At 39.7% G+C, this 14292-nt stretch overlaps 1 protein-coding gene across 7 annotated transcripts in view; it reads right to left on the reverse strand.

Annotated features, from left to right (window-relative positions):
- LOC113048087 (neuron navigator 3-like) overlaps window positions 1-14292 on the reverse strand; it is a 295342-nt gene that overhangs the window by 14725 nt on the left and 266325 nt on the right. For 4 of the 7 annotated variants that reach the window (XM_026209608.1, XM_026209602.1, XM_026209606.1 and 1 more), the window contains 9 exons: window positions 12427-12447; window positions 12046-12069; window positions 11473-11496; window positions 11176-11253; window positions 7645-7728; window positions 6707-6818; window positions 2973-3094; window positions 1593-1613; window positions 283-306 (listed from right to left, as the gene is read on the reverse strand). In XM_026209608.1, the coding sequence (XP_026065393.1) occupies window positions 283-306; window positions 1593-1613; window positions 2973-3094; window positions 6707-6818; window positions 7645-7728; window positions 11176-11253; window positions 11473-11496; window positions 12046-12069; window positions 12427-12447 (510 nt within the window). The remainder of the gene's footprint in view (window positions 1-282; window positions 307-1592; window positions 1614-2972; window positions 3095-6706; window positions 6819-7644; window positions 7729-11175; window positions 11254-11472; window positions 11497-12045; window positions 12070-12426; window positions 12448-14292) is intronic. The other 3 variants (XM_026209603.1, XM_026209604.1, XM_026209605.1) reach the window with 3 other exon arrangements.

Genomic DNA, 14292 nt, shown 5'->3' on the forward strand with positions numbered 1-14292 from the left:
AAAGTTTTATAAAGTGTTATTATATAGATAAAGACGCCACATGGATGATTTTTGGTAAGCTAAACATAAAGGTTAAAATATGGTTGATTGTAAAATTTTGGGAGGCTTGCTCATATAATTGACTGAGCAGAACTAATTAAGCAGCAGAAACATACTGTCAGTCAGTGGGACTGGGGGTGCTGGTGGCATGCAAACGTTTCTATGGAAATGCTTCGGATTTAAGGGGGTAGAGGGGTTGCAGTTATCGGGGTAAGGTTATCAGAGGCAAAAGGCCACACTGACCTGGGCGGGAATGGAATCAGCCACCTATGGACAAAACACACTTACTGTTACCATTGACTGAAACGTACACACCGCTGGACCAGAATATTCAGACACAGCGGCATCATTTATTCATTGTTAATTTTATTAGCTCTGAATGATTCATGGAGGCTGTGTCTGTCAGTATGGAACTAGATAATTCCACATAACAGAAAGTCTATGTTTATGTCTATGCCTACTTCATTCGAGATCAGTGTGCTCAAAAATACGGATTTTTGATTTCATTTTTTGTAGCTCTGACTCTTGTAGCTAATATCACTTATTACATTTTAAATGTATTATATATATATATATATATATATATATATATATATATATATATATATATATATATATATATATACGAATAATCATTCAACTTTTGTTTTCTTTTTTTATACAATCAAATATTTGCATACATACATAAAATTATAATCATATATTTATAATATATTTTATGTAGTATACACAAGAATGTAAACAATGTAAAGTTGCAACACAAGAATAGACTGCATTATATTTTATTTTTAGTAATCTAGATTTTAGTATTTTTATATGCCATGAATTTTTTTTCATTAAAAATTCCCATATATGCATATTCAATTATTATTCATAAGATAACGCTCTCATGATGTATCCTTATTGTTAAGCCCTGCTATGAATATATTGTTTCACAACCTTGTCTCACTCACTTTCTTTTTAGTTTGCTTTCTCACGCGTCTTTCACCTTTAAGACTGCTTGAATCTAGAGACCACACTGCCTCAATTATGCAGATGAATAATTAATGGGCGCATAAATAAAGAGGTGATTTGTATTTATGAGGTCAGTTTGAGCTCTGCTCTCATTACAAGAGTCCAGGGCAGCTTGAGGAAAAGTAGCCATAACTGCTGCACAAAATGCCAGTGTTATTTTTCAAACAGCTGTTTACCTCAAGTGCTCTTGACTTAACGCACACCCTAAATGAGAATAAACAACAGCCCGCTAGTGTTAGGAGGTAATAAATCTGTAAAATAACTGTGAACTAGAACAGCTGACTAGGAGTAAGACATGCACAATTGCATCTTTATAACATGAATACATCACCAGTAATGACTGCATCTTGAGCAAAACGATGTTCTTAATTTGTGTGCATTCTCAAAAGAAGATACACAGATTTGTTTTCTAAAGGGTAAGCACCAAAGGATGAGGAAGTTTAGGGTTTCAAAGGGCCACCGATGGGAAAAAAGTGGGACGAGCATGTCGGATCCTCCATAAGGACATGCAGGAGAGTTTGAGGGTGTGTTATAGTCACCTTGTGTTCTTTATCCTTGCCCTGGAGGTGTGGTGAGAAAGTGAGAGACAGAAAAAGTGTGAGAGAGGGTGTGAAAGAGGGAGAGACAGCTGGAGGGGTGAAATGACAGAAATGTTTGTGCTACGTGTACTTAATGTTCCCAAAGTCAAAACTGAGTGAGAGCAGATGCCACTACTAGAATGATGACTGAATCAACATCAATTTGATAAAAGCTTTAAACTATGTGATGAAGACTCTCTAGTTTCCTCAGTTCGAGTCAGGATTTCAAAAACTGTTGCTAAATACCTAAAATGCGTTAGTATGTAGACATACGTCTCAACATCATAACTGTAATGGTTTTTCATCAGTTTGGTCTGGGTGGGGCCATTTATGGAGTATTTGCCCTAAAAAAGTATTTGGACACTAAAGTCACACTTAAAAAAAAGCATGAACATCATTACATACTACCAAAATATATGAATGATTACATAATAAATATATGTTTAAATTTTTTTTTATTATTTTACAGATAAGAAAATTAAATCTCATCTCTATGTAAAACAACTCACAAAAGTTTTTGTCAGAAAAAAAGAGACATTTTTAATTTATATTTGTATAATAAATTATATTTAATATTTAAGGCAAAAACAATGCGCTGTGATGATTTAATATAAATCATTAAAGGGATAGTACACCTAAAATAGAAAATTAGCCCATGATTTACTCACCCTCAAGACATCCTAGATGTATGTGACTTTCTTTTTTCAGACGGATCCATTGGAGTAACATAAAAGCTTTATAATGGCAGTGGGTCCTAACGTCATCTGCCAGGAACAGTTTCCGCGTACAACAGTTAGCGCAAGCTCTAGAAAAGTGGTTATAAAGTTTTACATATGGATATGTTTCTTCCAAGAACGCATTGATTCGCAACATGAGGCCTTTAATCACCCCCCAGAGCTGTGTGAGGCACTTTTTTTATTATGGATGGATGCGCTTTATTGGACTTCTTTTGAACTGTTGAAAAGAAACACCCAGTCACTGCAATTATAAGGCTTGAAAGAGCCAGGCCAATAAACTGGACCCGTCTGAAAGAAGGAAGTCATATACACCTAGGATGCCTTGAGGGTGAGTAAATTATGGGCCAATTTTCATTTTTGGGTGAACTATCCTTATTTGTACAAAATTAATTTATAATTTCTGCTTATAAAACCTTAAGGTAACGAAAATAACCTAGACATCAGTTCATTGCACAAATGATGCTGGAAATGTAGTTTTGAGTAAAGATCTAGCCAAATTTGAATGCAGATGTTACTAAGCTGGATATTCATCACAGTTGCAGTCATTATTCTAAACATGGATGAGCCTTGTGGTGTGAAGATGAAGCTTTGTGCAGTGACTCACCCAGCTTTTCTTCTTTTTCTTCTTGTCGTCTACATCTTTAGCGCTACCCATACTGGAGTGGCTGGCTGCACTGTTAATACTGGACATACTTTCTGACGAGTGCTGTCGACGGAGCCTCAGGTCTGCCACACACACACACACACACAATGGTCAATTACAGAGTTACAGTAAGACACTTGCAATGGAAGTGAATTTTAAGAGCATAAAAGAAGATTAAAATTTTACAAAAGCACTTACTGTAGATTTATTCTTTTGCTAAAACTTGTATTATTGTATTATTTATCTGTGAAGTTTAAATCGTCTATTTTACGGTTGTTTTTCAGTTATTTTACAGGGCTTTATGCGTTACTTGTCACGTTCATGAACTTTCTGTTTCCTTTTTTGGTCTTCCTGTTCTTGTTTTTGTTAAGTGATTGATTCTTCCCACCTGTTTCCAGTTCCCTCATCACCTCCTGTTTGTTTAAATACCCGTTCTGTTGAGTTCTCCCTCGTCCGTGATTGTTTGTATGATTGGATGTTCGAATGTAGATGTTTGCATGGTTCCCAGTATATGTAACTTGATCTAAGTGTTAATGCTAAATGTAATCTAGTCTATTATCTTTGTCCTCCTCCTTCTTCAGTAAACTCCTTATTTGTTCCATATCCTCTTCTCGCCCTTTGTTTGACGTTTAGCACTACCTTAGTTTATAACAGAATCACGGACCTAAACAGTATAGTTAATTTAGCTGCGTTTTTCTTTCTTTCTTTCTTCTTTCTTTCTTTTTTCTTTCTTTTTTCTCCTCTCCCGGAATGGCCATCCCAGCAGTCTGTCTCCTATGCCTGGAGCAACTTGACCGTTCGCTGGAAGACCACACCAGGGACTTTTTAGATCTGGCGTGCCTTACTCACTTTCCCGACCGCTTGCTCCGGCCGGTATAGAAAAAGTTAGAGAGTGAGTGGTCGGGAAAGTGAGTAAGACACGCCAGATCTAAAAAATCCCTGGTGTGGTCCTCCAGCGAACGGTCAAGTTGCTCCAGGCACAGGAGTAAGGCACGCCTACCAGCGAACGGTCCCCGAGAGGATTTCGCCGCTTTTGTGGAGTGGGTGCTGGAGAAAAACGGATCTTCATGGACCATCAGCACCGCCGAAGAGGATATCTCCAGCCCCACTCTCGACCCAGAGACCAGCCAGCCACCATCACGCCGCACGGAGCCAGAGCCCACCGCAGCCGCAGAGCCCGAGCCATCCACTGACAGGGAACAGGATCTCGAGAGCGCGACTGACCAGGTGTGTGAGCCGGCAACACCGTGCATCGTGGAAGTCCTCGTGGAGGTCGAGGGCATGGAGGAAAGCCCTGCCCACACTCCTGCGACTGAGCGTGAGCTGTATGCAGTCTCGGGAAATCTTATGGAGCAAGTTCTGGACCGTATGGACTGGTCTATGGAGGTAATGCCTAATTTTCCTGTTTCCCCGCTGGTTCCGTCCAGCCCTGATCCCCCGGTGTACCCTCTCAGTCTCCCACTCCTACCTCCTCCAGTCATTTCCTCTGCTCCATTTCCGCTGGTTCCGCCCAGCCCTGAGTTTTCGGTTTCTCCGCTGGTTCCGTCCAGCCCTGAATTTTCTGTTTCTCCGCTGGTTCCGCCCAGCCATGAATTTTCTGTTTCTCCGCTGGTTCCGCCCAGCCCTGATTTTTCTGTTTCTCAGCTGGTTCCGCCCAGCCCTGAATATTCTGTTTCTCCGCTGGTTCCGTCCAGCCATGAATTTTCTGTTTCTCCGCTGGTTCCGTCCAGCCCTGAATTTTCTGTTTCTCTGCTGGTTCTGCCCACCCCTGATTTTTCTGTTTCTCCGCTGGTTCCGCCCAGCCCTGATTTTTCTGTTTCTCCGCTGGTTCCGCCCAGCCCTGACTTTCCTGTGTCTCCGCTGGTTCCGCCCAGCTCTGAATCTTCTGTGTCTCCGCTGGTTCCGCCCAGCTCTGAATCTTCTGTGTCTCTGCTGGTTCCGCCCAGCTCTGAATCTTCTGTGTCTCCTGCGTTCCCTCCCGGCCTCCCTCTCCCACCTCCTCCAGGACTTGCTGGTCCCTCTGCTCCACTTCCGCTGGTTCTGTCCAGCCCTGATCCTCCTGTCCTCCCTCCCATCCTTCCTCTCTCTCCTCCTCCTAGACCAGCCAGTTCCTCATCATCCCTGCTGGTGGTTCCTCATCATCCCTGCGCAGCCTACGCACAGTCCGTGCCATCTGGGTGCGATGGTTCGCCGCTGGACTGCCAGTCTCCAGCTCCGCCTTGGCGCGTTAAGGCCCTGTCTCCGCCTCCAGCCTCCGAGCCCTGGACTCCTCCTCGGTCCTTCGACCCAGCGGCTCCGCCTTGGCTCTTAGCTCCCTCGTCTCCACCGTGGTCTGGCATCCCACCTGCTCCACCGGGCTCCCTCGTCCCTCCGGCTCCACCTTGGTAAATCGTCGACCATCCGCCGCCTCGGGACTCCACTCCTCTGGTTCCACCTCGTCACTCCATCCCTCCGGCTCTGTCAGGCTCCTCCTTCCCTCTGGTTCCACCTCCATCCTCGGTCGCTCCGGCTCCACATCGGTCTGCAAGAACCCTGCCTCCGCCTTGGTCGCCTGAGCCTTCTGCTCCACCTAGGCCCTCCGGATCCTCGACGTCACCCTGGCTCTGCAGCTGTGCTGCTCCATCTTGGGCTCCTCATCCACCGGTGCAGTCTCCACCTGTCGGCCCCCTGGTGTCCTCCCGCTGTCGACTCCACCATGGATCTCCGTCCTGGCTGGTCTCTGGTGGACCATCTGGCTCCTCCTGCTCCTCCCTCCATCCACTCCGCCCTGTTCCCTACCTCCATGCTCCCTCATCACCTGCTCTCGGCCTGCTCCTCGCCCGCCTCCAGAACCTCCACCCTCCCTCCGCTGGTATTCCTCTTGCGGTGCGAGGATGCACCGTTCCGGGAGGGGGCGAACTGTCACGTTCATGAACTTTCTGTTTCCTTTTTTGGTCTTCCTGTTCTTGTTTTTGTTAAGTGATTGATTCTTCCCACCTGTTTCCAGTTCCCTCATCACCTCCTGTTTGTTTAAATACCCGTTCTGTTGAGTTCTCCCTCGTCCGTGATTGTTTGTACGATTGGATGTTCGAATGTAGATGTTTGTATGGTTCCCAGTATATGTAACTTGATCTAAGTGTTAATGCTAAATGTAATCTAGTCTATTGTCTTTGTCCTCCTCCTTCTTCAGTAAACTCCTTATTTGTTCCATATCCTCATCTCGCCCTTTGTTTGACGTTTAGCACTACCTTAGTTTATAACATTACTACTGTATGTCATGGAAACAAAGAAAAATGGCTAATTTACCATTACACAGAAAATATTAAGTAATTTTACATCATATTAAAGTCTAAATTAATTTTACTGGTCATTAATATTATACCACAAGTGTTGCCGAATGGTGTGGTCAGATTGAATCAATTTTGTGGGTAAAAAAGGTTAATTATCTATTCAATAGTGTAGCGATGTATGAAGCTCAGCTAAAACAATCACAAGTCACTTTCAAGCTAAGCAGCTTTACGTTGGTCAATGCGAAATAATTTAGACCAACTTGAACCCCCTATAAAATCTGAGTGGGAAGATCCACATGAAATGTCTGGACTTTGCTAAAATTCACTGAACAGCAGTAAATGTGACCGCATCTTAACTTGCAGTGAATCCAAAATATTCATTTAATAATTGTAAAACAGTCAAATTGTTATGGACACAAGCAGCACCTTTATGAACGTGATCAGGGCCATTGAGGGCAACTTGAATGGCCGTCTGAGCATCTGTATTCTGAGTTTTCAATGCCTCGATGGTCTCTCTTAACTCTGCAAGCTCGGACTCCTACAACACAAACACAGTTACTATAAAAAAAAAAAAAAAAAAAACCACAAACCACTTCCCTTAATTGATTAGAAAAGAAAAGGCATGCCTCACTCCATCAAGCCACTTGATTATGATTAATGTATGGTACTGAAATAGTGCAAGACGAGTTGTGCACAGAACTTGAACGCTTATGGTAAGCGGTTTGTTCAAATCCCAAACTGTAAGTATGCACAATAATATTTGTGATGCTAGCAAACATTTCAAATTAAAATTTCAACATCAGCCTCACTTCAGAATCACTAGAGATGAAGCGAGCCACATGGCACTTTCGGTTTTTAACCCTACACAAGCTCATTTGTATACAAAACGCACACTCCCCCTTGTACCACCAGCTGTCTTATTCCTCTATCAGATGTTTCCTGCCAAAAAAAGCACATGTGGAGATAAACGCCCTGCTGATCTGAGGATCTATACATGTGTTGGGGGATCTCAACCATCCTATTTAACAGCCACACGGTCTCTGTATATGCAGAGCTCAGGATTTTAGAGCTTGCGAAAGGGTTTCTGCTTTAATTGAAAGGCAGGCTGCCTTGACAAAGATGTCCCTCTGTAATCTCTGATGATTTATTCAAGAGGGATTAACAGCAGCAGGAACTCATTAAGTCGATGAGGGTGCTTTGTGCAAATTAAGGGAGCAGTGTGACATTTTAACCTGAAGGTAACATTTGGGTGCTTGGAAGAACTGCTCGGACTTAATATCATCTGATTGGTAGAATACTGTATGTGCTGAACACAGAAGAAATTTTAATGTTTAAGTTATTTGTGTGTGTGGGACGATTCCTACCTTTTGCTCTGCTGTCATGGTTAGACTCTGCAGTCGACAGGTCATGTTTGCCAGACTTTTCTCAAACGCTGCCACCAGGTGTGCCTGTCAAAACACACACACACACACACATCGATTTGGAGTTTGGTAAGATTTTTTTTTCACATGTTTTGAAAGTATTCTCTCATAATCAGAAATGCTAAAAGTCTATTTGATGCAGTTAAAACAGTAAATACTGTTACAGTTTAAAATAAATGTTTTCTTTTGCAATACATTTTAAAATGCAATTTATTTCTGTGTTGGCAAATATCAATATACTATATGTAAAGGTTTGCCTATACATAAACTAAAAAACATATACACACTATACGAATGCTTCACATAAATACTGTACATGAGCAAAGAGAAATATCATATGTCCAGTAAGTTTCTAATATATTTCAGTGATCCTAAAACCTTCAAAAAAGAGTTTGAAATTGTATGTTTGCATAGTGTATCTGGCTGACCTTCTACATACTCTTGACTTCACATTTCATTTCTAGCATTATGTATAAAACTAGAATGAAAATAATTTCTAAACAAAACAGAATTTAAAAAATTTACAATTGTCAATATTTGCTGATTTAAATGACATACATTGAATGCTGCAGCTTCAAATATGAATCACCAGATAATGAATTCTGTTTCCAACATATTTTAAATAGTACGCAGTATACAGTTTATAATGAGCAGTATGCTTGTATTCCATTCCAAACATAGCAATCAACTCACATTGCCTGCTTTCCTTTCAGCTATACAAACCGGTGACGCCAGTGGTGTGAATGCAGTGGGTGTAAAACATGTACACAGTGAGACCCACATTATAGATTCACAGGTCTATTAAGTTTACTTCCTTGTATAAAAACCTGAAGCCCACTCTTGGCATCTGAGCACAAAAAAGTATTATGTGTCTTTGTATACACCTAGTCTGAGCCTCCAGAGAGTTCCTCCTGGGTAATTCAGATCTATACTGCACCAGCAAGCTGAATAGTGCTGTAGACTACTCAACAGTCACCATGGGCTTTGAAGCATGTTTCAGATTTAAGCTACTGAGTTGGAGTGCAAAAGATCCATAATGTCTAAGGCTTGTCTGAACATAAGGCCCCAGGGCTTTGATGGAGGAGACGTCTCTAAAGCTGACCTCAGCTACACTGAAAAGACTTCTGATGTCAGTGAATGCAAAGGAGAACATACGAATATTCACATAACAAAATATAACAGTCTTAGATTTTATACATCAAAAAAAAAAAAAAAAGAAATTACCCAGGTTATCATCTGACCTTCGACTCTGAACAAAAAAAAAAAAAAAAGCAAAAAAAAAACTGACTTTGTTAACAATGCATACAATAGTCAGAGTTGGCGTAAAACTAGCAATAAAATAAAAATAAAACAAAAGTAAATGCATGTTTGAACTTATGTTGTCCTTCTCGATTATTTCTTGTTACATCTACAACTATACTATAAAAATGACACTATAATCAAAGGTATAAAGTACAACACAACTTAAATAAAAGTAAAAAAAAGAAAAAAGTCTAAAATTTTAAATGATACATCACTGTGTTTTATTATATTTTAGCAGTAGGCTGAGCTGTATTCAAAAGGTTCTTGGTATATACTATTTAAAATGCCTGCCAGGAAGTGAAGGCGAGTGAACACTGAGAGGCACAATGCCTAATGCTTGAGTGACTCTAATGGGCGAGTGCCTCTATAAACACACTTTTACGTCGCGCCCTGCCCTGACCTGTTTGTACATCCATTTATATTCTCTCAACTATCTGTCCACACTGAGGCTCTCAGCCCAGTCAATCACACCTGAAACAAACAGCATTTCCAAAATCTGTCCACAAAGGTGCCTGACGCATGAATCCCACTAAACAAACTCACCTGTCTACAATCTCAAGGTGGACATTTTGACATTAAAGTTATTTTCAACTATGATATTCAACAAAAATGAAAGCCACATATTAAGAATATGACACAGCAACATAAAACCACATGTCTTCTCATCACCCTACCTACCTGGTGTGGTTGGGATGAAATCCAGATGTTTTGCAGCCATAATGATAACGTCTGAACAAACTGATCTTGGCTCTCTTTGCCTGGATAATGTTTCAGCTGTGGCCAACATGGTGAAGTAACTAAAGCACTACCACTGTTAGCCACAGCAATCCTTAAGCTCTCTCACACCTTAAAACACTATAGAACTGCACGGACTCTCTGTCACAAATGCGCATGAGACTGAGGGATTATCCAAGAATGGGCACAAACTTGTGGATGGAAGAAATCGAGAACCCTAACTTGGACACTTAACATACACTTAAAAGCAAATTATGGACCTTTTGAATTTGTAGGTGACTTTTAGTGGAAGTTTCCCTCAAGTTCAAACAGACAAATGTGCTTTTTCTAATTTTAAAATAAACAGTTTGTTTGATAAATTGGTTTGATATCTAATAGAATGGCAATCAGGCATTTTTAACTGTGTTATAAGTGTCCAAATAATTTTTCTGTAACAACATTTTTTATTTTTATTTTTTAGAAAGTGCAATATAATCGTCATACAATGTGTTTCTGTGTTGTTCATTCATCATTTATTTTATACACCATCTTACTATGGAACATTAGGATTCAACAGAAAGAAACAAATATGCTCTTTTGAATCCCTGAACACTGAACACCAACTTTCAAAAGTTGTTCTGACACTGAGAAGTTCAAAAAAATCTGTCAGGAGAGCAGACATATCAATCCACTCAACTACTGTACAACTTGAGGAGATGTAGTTCTCCTGTCAAACACGAATCACAGAGGAGGTCGAGCGGAGAGACGGTAGCTGTCTCATGCTCTGACACACTTCTCACTAAACTGTCAGAGAGCAAAGCCCTGAGTCACACCTGTCTTCATCACTCCAGAGACAGGAAAGTGAATTCGAGCTCAGTCCAGTCCAAACTTTGCTCTCTTCTTGCAATGCATTCACACAGAACTGTAATAAAACTCTGGGAAACACTGTGTCCTACTTTGACAATGTAGGGAAACAAAGTAAAACTCCAGTCTAAAATAAAATATTTGAGAATTCAAATTCCCAAACATACCGACTATGAACAGTTTATCTTTTAAAGTCACCGCAGTGCATTTAAAATAAAATATTTTTCTTCTATAACCTTTAGTATTATATATCATATTATATTATAACTTTCTTTTCCCATTTCAAAATATTCATTATTATTATTATTATTATTATAGTACATTTCTAATTTGTTTGCACCTGAAAGTGATTTATTTTAATATTTTTTTGTATATATTCTATTTTGTATATACATATTAAAATCTATTATTTCAAAGTAAATATTATTAATTCTTCTGGGATTTTGGAATTATGCAGAATTTTACCACAGAACAGGCATTTATTATGTGTTCTAAATAATAATAAAAATAAAAAAGTAAACACTAGACAAAGGGTTTTTGTATGACTTTTGACTGCTTTTCTTCGTTTTTTTTTTTTTTTTTCATCAAACTCACATTGGCCGCCAGCTGAGAGGTCAGGGTCGCCACTTTCTCCTGAGAAGCGTCCAGCTCTCTTCGCAGTTTTCTGATTTGCTGTAGGAAAATAAATGGTTTCTCATTACAACGCTCTATGAGCTGTGCACTCAAGCAATGGAGAATAAACTGCTTTCATTTTCTTTGCTTAGCGGTAACAAAAGAACCTAGATATCAATCAGTGGCCTCTGGTAAACACTCTAGCAAGACTCTGAAACACTTTCCAATGCATTCTTTCGTATTATACTAGAAGAGAGTGTATGTAAAATGGGAAATTACCGTTGTATTTTGGACTGTTTGGCCCTTGATTGAAAAAAGAAAAGTACAATTAACTCTTATGTTGCATGTTCGTACAAAATGCAGGTTTAACCATGAAATAAGAATACATTAGTTTTAAGCACTTCTAATAAAAGTTAGCTGTTCGTTGCATGTGAAGCATTAAATGTCACAGCATATGCAAAAGTCTTGGACAAATGTTAGCAGGAGAGAGAATAGTGATGGCACACAAACACAAAAAGGAAGTGAAATCAAAAGAAAGCCAGTGATCAAATGAAGTGTCCAAATCAAAGTGAACCTGGGAAATTATGGATGTGAGTGTTAAAGATGTTTGTCCATTACTGTATGTGTGCCAGTGTAAAAGTGAATAAAAGATATTGATAGCATAAGATAATGCAACATAGGTTTGCATCTTAAATTTTGAAAACACTTAAATATATTGGTTTGTTTGTCCGATTCATTCAACCACCTGATGATGGACTTTGCGAAAGTGCGTCACTGTTGGACCTTTTATTGATTTTACATATTTGATTCTACCAAAATCACAAATATAAGTAGGAAACAAGGTATTCTTACCTCAGAGTGGGCTTTCTCCTCAGTCTGTGGAAGAAAACAACAGTTAAAGGACATGAAAATGACTCAAATACAATATTACCAACATCCAAATAGTTTTTTTTTTTTATCTACACATAACCTTAAAATCACTTTCCAAATAGATCCAATAAGAAGAAAGAATTAAAAAGCCAAAATCCACACCAGCTTTTTCCAAACAATTAAAGGTAAGTCAAAAAAGCCATACAAAATAACCAATGATCAGAATTTTGCCATTTGGATCAGACTTTTGGTTATCCGTTAGTAGTAGCTGATTTGAAGCCAAAAGTTAGACTGTTAGGGTCTGCATGTAATTAAAAATGGAAAGGTGAAAACAAGCAGGCTTTCTGCATGACAAATTATTACCTTGTCTAAAAATGCCAGCACCTGAAAGTGAGAAAATGTGTGTTCAAACAGTGGCAAAGTCACAATACTGAGCCACCATGAGCCAGCTTTCTAAATCTCTTCACAAGTCTTTATTCATAGCCTTGACGTATAGTGAATATAACAGCAAGTGTTCAACTTGCCTTCTCAAATAAATGACTCCTTAAAGTTATTAGTTTTTCAAGCTCAGGCAAATGGAAACAGCATGTACAGTATAAGGTTACTGTTATTCAGAGACTAGTAGTTAATATTGATGAATTTACTATTAACAAAAATATATATACAGAGAAATCTAATATAGAAAGCAAGATTCAAGCAATTATTTTGAAAGGAAGCCCAGTACATGGAAAAAGGGTAAATCAATATATATATATATATATATATATATATATATATATATATATATATATATTAGGGGTGTAACGATACGCGTATTCGTATTGAACCGTTCGGTACGACGCTTTCGGTTCGGTACGCGGTACGCATTATGTATACCGAACGGTTCGTTGGAGTAATTAATTATATTTGAAAAAAAAAAAAAAGAGAGAGAAAGAAATATAATGATATGCGTTCAACAAGGTAGCCCAATAACCCAAACAACGTAACAGGCAACGCCCCTGACACTCCCGAAGAAGAAAAAAACACCATCTTATATGTTTATGTTAGGCTACTCAGCAGGCGCTCGCTCACTCAGTACGCGCTGAAGGCTCGTTGCAAAATAGCCAATGCGTTTAACAGACTAGAAATGAGAAGATCCTCCAATAACCAACAGGTCTGGTGTTTGGGTGCACTTTGGATTCCCTTTAAGCTATAATGGTGATGGCAAGAGAGTGGTGGATAAAAAAACAACGGTATGTCGCATCTGCAACATGACAGGGTACACCAGCGGGATTACAAAAAAAAAATAAAAATAAAACAGCGGGAATATCTGGGATATATGCGTCAGTACTATCTGGGAAAAGACGAAAAAAAGGAGAAACATGCACGCAGCAAACTATCCCTGCAGCATTTAGACACTATAGCTTACAGGGAATCCAACCCAAACACCAGACCTGTTGGTTATTTTAGGATCTTATATTTCTGGTCTGTTAAATGCATTAGACATTTTGCAACGAGCCTTCAGCGCGTGCTGAGTGAGCGAGCGCCTTAGGGGCCGTTCACATATCGTGCCTAAAAACGCATGGAAAACGCTAAGCGCGTCTTTCTCCTCCTTTCCAAAGCGCTTGGGCAGAAGCGCTCATGAGGCGTCTGTCTTTGCTAAGCAACAATGACGTGCTCTCTCCATGAGACGCGGAAATTTCAGCGAAGGATAAATGGATTTGCAGCTCTAAAAATCGCTTGCAGTAGCTCTGCTACTGAATTTATTTCAAAATTGCAATCCATATACAACTATGATCAGCTGTTCCTTCATCTTGGCTGAGCTCTCAACGTTGTTACGGGAAAGGATGAAGCTGATTGGTTGGTTCTTGTCACATGACCCGCGGTGCGCTTGCGGCATTCTGAAAAGTTGAGATGTTTTTACATTTTGCTGTATCTAAAACGTATCGAACCGAACCGAACCGAACCGTGACATCAGTGTATCGTATCGAACCGAACCGTGAATTTTGTGAACCGTTACACCCCTAATATATATATATATATATATATATATATATATATATATATATATATATATATATATATATATATATATATATGTGTGTGTGTGTGTGTGTGTGTGTGTGTGTGTGTGTGTGTGTGTGCGTGCGTGCGTGCGTGCGTGCGTGCGTGCGTGCGTGCGTGCGTGCGTGCGTGCGTGTGTGTGTGTGTAAATTAAAGTTTAAATGTCAGCACAAATGAGTTTAAGTT

Source organism: Carassius auratus, chromosome 29 (assembly GCF_003368295.1).
Source record: "Carassius auratus strain Wakin chromosome 29, ASM336829v1, whole genome shotgun sequence".
NCBI lineage: Eukaryota > Metazoa > Chordata > Actinopteri > Cypriniformes > Cyprinidae > Carassius > Carassius auratus.